This window comes from Protobothrops mucrosquamatus, unplaced genomic scaffold (genome assembly GCF_001527695.2).
Source record: "Protobothrops mucrosquamatus isolate PMUCROS unplaced genomic scaffold, P.Mucros_1.0 scaffold15121, whole genome shotgun sequence".
Lineage (NCBI taxonomy): Eukaryota > Metazoa > Chordata > Lepidosauria > Squamata > Viperidae > Protobothrops > Protobothrops mucrosquamatus.
In genome coordinates this window covers 1-5,828 of record NW_015400889.1, presented here as the reverse complement: position 1 = coordinate 5,828, position 5,828 = coordinate 1, and the positions used below count along the sequence as shown (strand labels likewise).

General features: G+C 35.2%; 1 protein-coding gene across 1 annotated transcript; it reads right to left on the bottom strand.

The window, feature by feature from the left end:
- Positions 1-580: 580 nt before the first annotated feature.
- LOC107301616 (protein Daple-like) lies at positions 581-5,433 on the bottom strand (the record flags this gene model as incomplete). Its single annotated transcript, XM_015830817.1, has 3 exons — positions 5,280-5,433; positions 3,778-3,922; positions 581-762 (listed from the first exon to the last, which is right to left on the bottom strand). Coding segments are annotated over exons 1-3 (432 nt in total), but the record flags the coding sequence as incomplete, so codon positions are not given.
- Positions 5,434-5,828: the final 395 nt, after the last annotated feature.

Here is a 5,828-nt window from a genome sequence, read left to right as displayed (position 1 = left end):
GTCCTACATAAACCATACATAAATTTAGAATTTGCAAATTGGTTACACTCTCAGTGCAAAGCAGATGCAGAACTAATATGAGTGTAGGAAATGTTAAGATCTGTTCCTACCTTCTAAGGATGCTGTCAATCAGTCAACAGGAACTAAGAGGTCCAAATAATCTAAATAGTTTCTCTAATACAGTGTTTCTCAATCTTGGTCACTTGAAAATGTGTGGATGCCACTCCCAGTTTTCCCCAGCCAAACTGGGTATTCCCCACTGGCTGGGGAATTCTGAGAGTTGAAGTCAACACACCTTCAGGCCAAGGTTGAGAAAACACTGCTGTAAAAAGTATAAGTGACAGAATGAAGGACCTCTGGCCTGTCTAGTCCAGCAATCTTTTCTCACAATTAAGAGCACAATTTATCTCCTAGCAGACTGCTTTCAGAGGTACTTGCACTGCCTTCAAGGCCAACAGCTATAGATTGTCCAATCCTTTTTTGGAAGCCAACTAAACTGGTAGCCAACACTATGTCTTGTGGTAGATAACTTGCAAATACACTTGATTGGGTGACTGTAAATATAAATTATGTTATTTACCTTTTGGCCAAGCTGTTGATTCTCATTTTGTAGTTCTACAAATTTGAGGGTATTCTCTTCAGTGACTATAGATGCATCTCTGAGCTCCTGGATGATATTTTGTAGGCTCTGGTTATCCTTCTCAAGTTTCAAGATGCGACTTGATGCACATTCATTCAACTCAAAGACAAAAGATTTCCTTGCTGTTGAAATACAATATCCAGAATGCCCAACTATAAACACATTTGCAAACATGGATCCATTTCCAGATTGATAAAGCTATTTCTTAATCTGGTGATCAGAACTGACTAATTTATTGACTTCCAGTTTGGCCTCGCGGTGAGATGGATGCAGGAAGGCAGAGCTCTGCCTTCTGCGCCCGATTTCTCCCTGCTGGGGGCTCTAAAAGGGCCTAAAGTCGCCCTGAAGAGGCAATGAAAAAGGAGGGGTGCCTTGTCGATCATGGAGAGACAGCGGTCTTTCCATTTAATCTGAGGAAAGCCCTCCAAATCAGCAGGGGAAAGACTGGCTACATTCCTGTGGCCTGCCATTAGCCACTGACAACCAAAGAAGAAAAGCACCAATTAGCAGATCATAAACAGCATGTTTGGAACTGGGTGAGAATATTGATCCTTTCTTTACCATTTTACAACTGGATTTCGTGGGAAAGGCTCCCAAGAAGCTAAAAACCTCCGAACATGAGAAGGAAGGGGATTGTAGCCCCACCCTTCCAGAGGAACGGAAGCAGTGTTTTAATTTCTTTTTTGGGAGACAGAAATACATAATATTGAAGTGGAAATAACATAAAGCTACAGTTTGGATAAATTTGAGAACTGAGAAAATTGTTAAGATTTTCTCTTTGGGAAAAAAAATCTTGAGGTGAAATATAAGAAATCAACCCTTTGTCTTAAGAGTGGAAAATGGATTTTGAATGACATCTAGTGGTGGACTTGAGTATAGCACTACAACTAGCTTCCTGTCTGCTTGGTGACTCCTAGCTTAGTGGAGAACAGCTGGCAATAAAGGAAACAATATTTTGGCATATTTATCATCCTGACCTTCTTGGATTATAAACACCTATTGAGCTAGGACCTCTAATATCAAGAACTACTTGGAGAGAAAGAAAAAAATGACTTTTGACTATGTCTGGCTGGGAGAGACTTTTGAACTGTTTTCAGGGTAGTTGAACATTTTGAACACTTTGAGCATTGTGGATTACAACCTTGCCTGACCGACAATTCTTGGATGCCTGAGATAAAGGATCACTACAAAATATTGCTTTTAGGAATGGACCCACATCCTGGAAACTATTGGATTATAAAGGCTACATATAAAGACCAGAAAACTAGATGAAACTTTGTTCTACTCTTATTAAAATTGGTGATACTAGACAAGACTTGTATTTGGAAAACATAAAAGTTTTGACAGATTATCTGGAGGGGGGAAACCAAATGGATGTTTTACACCCAGCTAAAAATATACCTTGTACCTCCATTTGAAGCCCCCACCCAGGCTAATCAAGGATCTCCAGGAATGATGACTCAAGAAAAAATGAACACTTTTCAGAAGGAAATATACTCTATGCTACAACTAATTCATCAAACAATTGTTGCACATAAAGAGGACCCAGAAAGAAACCATAATGAGATTAAAAACAATTTAGATAATATAAATGAGCAATTCTCCAAATTAAATCTACAACTAGAAAATTCCCAGACAACAACTACAAAGTATGGACAAATAAACCAGAAATCAAAAGATGAAGCAGAGGAAATTGACCCAGAGATGGAAGAGATAAAGGAAGGGAAATATAAAGTACCATATACAAATAAAATATTGTAAGATTTAGTCATAACAATGAAAATGGAAAAGGCGCTTTATCCCTTAGATATGCAAAATATACCTGATGATAAGGAAGAAGATTTTAAAAATGGAATATAGAGCTATCAGGGGAAATGTCATAACTTGGGAGACAAAAAATGAAAAGAGAAATTGAGGGAAAAGGAAAGTGGGAATTGCTTAAGGAATATAAATGGGCAGAATTCCCCCCAAAAAATATCCTACCTAAATTGTCTTCCTCATTCCAAGCAAGTTTTACAAAAATAGAAAGAAAATTCTTGGGAGATTTAATTGCCTTGGCCTGGAAAACTACTTGGCAAAGAAAGAAAGTGAGAGTTAGACTTAAAAAAATAGAAGGTTTGACCTATTAGAGGGGGCATTATATGATTAAATATCTGTTTGAATATGATTAAAAGAATGGATGATCCTTAGCTATAATTAGACTTTTATAATGAAAGATATGATTTAGAATTAAAATAGCATTTTTTTCTTTTTTTGATATAGGAAATATGAAAACAAAAGGGTGGCTGGTATGAATAAAATTCTTAGCTATATAAATGTAATTAATATTGAGAAAATCATAACTGATAAAGTTATTTCAAATATTGATGGGAAATCAAATTTTAACAAGAGCATGAAAAACAGGATATTGATTTATGATTTGATATTATTATTTTTATAATATTAATAAAATATGATGATGTTTATATTTAACTTTGTATGCATCAACAGTAGCAAGAATTGTAACTGTAATGAGGGGAAAATGGAAAAAAATATGTGGAAGAAAGGAGGATCAGGGAAAAAACACTGGATTGTGCAGTACTGAACAAATTTACATCGAAGAAGTTAATGTTAAATATGTGAACCCAGACAACGCATTGTTTACTAAGCACTAAAGATTGTAATTGTTAAAATTCAATAAAACATTAAAAAAGAACCAATTTATTTAAATAAAATCTTTTAATTTATATTAAATAATTTTAATTCATTTAAATAACATCCATTTAAAAACAAGGGGTCATGGTACACCCTGGCTAGTCTTATTTTATTAAAATGTCATTCTATACAACTAATAAAAAATAATCATCTTTAAATCCATTAACATGGACTTTAAGGGAAGCCCAGCTTAACAGAGAGTATCTCATTCTGCATAATGAATTATTCTGTGTAATGAAGTAAAATGAGTCATTTTTAAAAATGAGAAAGGAAAGGAAGAATATCTCATAAGACTGGAATACATAATTACTTTTGATTACTTTGCAATATATGAACCCAAGTTCACTGTAGGAATTCTTCCTTTTTCCCACTAATTCTGAATTAATATACAAAAATCAAATACATATGTCATGAGGACTAGCAAACTGATCTGTAGTACTTACTATCTGAGAGATCTGTATTCTTTGACAGCTGTTCCAGTTCCTTGCCAAGGTGTACTGACTCATTCATACTTTGTTTCTGTGCAATTTCTAGCACCATATTTTCTTCCAAGAGCTCTTCAATTCTCTTTTTGTCAGTATCCCTGTCCTGATGGAGAACAAGGCACATAGTTTTATAATCTAGCTTGGATGATGGACATTTGTGTCTACAAAAAAAGCTATGCTGTGAAGGCAACATTTATAATTTCTTCGGTCTAAATAGGGGACTAAAGTTTATCCTGATCAAAATATCAATGTTCATCTCCCACCAGTTTGGTGGAAGAACACCTAGTACTCAGTCTGAAAACATCTGAAATTATGGCTCTAAAACCATCTCTTGTCTGGCTTTTTCTAATGGAAGATTAATTTTCTATATAAATATCAGCAGAACTAATCTAATATACGTAAGAATAAAAAGGAAAGATAATGATAAACTCAAATGAACATTAAAGGATACCAATGCCTACATTAATGATGAGTGACAATGAGCAAATCAGGCAATTAGTTCTGTTTTAAAAACAATGCTTCTCTTAACTTCAGAATAGAAGAAACCCACAATAAATTGTAAATAATTTTTTTTTTAGCTAACCTCCCGCTTCCCATTTTGGTCAATTAGAGAGCTCACAAAGAAGGTACAAAGCAAAAGTTAATTTAACTTTTAATCATTTGCCTCCTACATTCCTATCATATTGCTCCAGAACACTCAGTCTCCATAGCTTCTTATAAACCCATTCTGCCTTTCCACACTTCCTAAGCTTAATATATTTTGGAAAATATTTTGTCTCACAGAAGCATTCTGAGAGTAAGGCTTTGATTATGGGCTGGAACTGGATTGCATGAGAAATATTTTATGCATTTAGAAAGATTTCTCCAGCCACAAAGACTGCAATCTGGTGAGACCTTAAATCCTAAATGTGGCAATTAAACATTTAGTTTCTTCTATGAAATATATACTACCATTAAAATATACAAACTTAACATATACCGTATTTTTCCGTGTATAAGATGCTATTTTTTCCTGCAAACACCCTCTTCAAAAATCAGGTGTGACTTATACACAGAAAAATAATGGTAACCTCCGCAGCCGAGGGCATGCCTGTGTGGGTTGCTATGCCGCCTGGTGGAGATGTCAAGCGCCTGTGGACTTGCCACTAACGGGAGAGGGGAGGGGGCAAGATCTTCTGCTGGCCGAATGTGCGGATTTGCCGGCTCAGCTATTCGGCGCTCCGCCAAACAGCTGATCGGCGCGGAGAGCGTCATATACATGGGTGCATCTTATAGACGGAAAAATACAGTAACTTCATACTTTCAAGCTAGTGTCAGCTCTGATTCTCAGCATTTTTAAAAAATACTGCACTGTTTCAAAGACAGTTAATCCTTTTGGTATGAGACTGCTGTTCAGTCTCCTGAAAACTAATTAGCTTGAAGAAGAATTTCTGCCAATGTTTAAAAGTATCAGACTGTACCAGTTCTATGTCATGAAGTTTGGATTTCAACTGCAAATTTTCTTTTTCAATCTCATGTAATTTATCACCACGAGCTCTTGCTAACATCAATTGCTCTTCCAACATTGTCTTTGTTTCAATTAATACAATGTTGTCTTCTCTAAGCTCCTGCAATTAAAAAAAATCACAAAACTGAATGATTTAACCAGGGTTTCAAACATCATACAATTTCAATAGTATCAGTTTAATATCAGCATCAATGGCATACCATGAAATATTTTACTGTAAGCAATGGACGACTTAGAAAAGTAATGTTGTATCTATAAAATTCTTCAAATATTGAGCTCAAAACATAGAATTTAGCTAGATCGGCAAAAGTATTATTTGAAAGCTAGAATGTAAAAGTAACTTTCATGTGCATTTTTCTACAAGAATGGAACCCTCCCCTACATCCCTATGAAAATAATTAAGATAAAAGGATGAAATACAATTGTGCCTGATGAAACACTAGCAACTGCTTCTAGGTGAAATGGTCAGCAAACAAATGAAATAAGTAAACAAACAAACAAA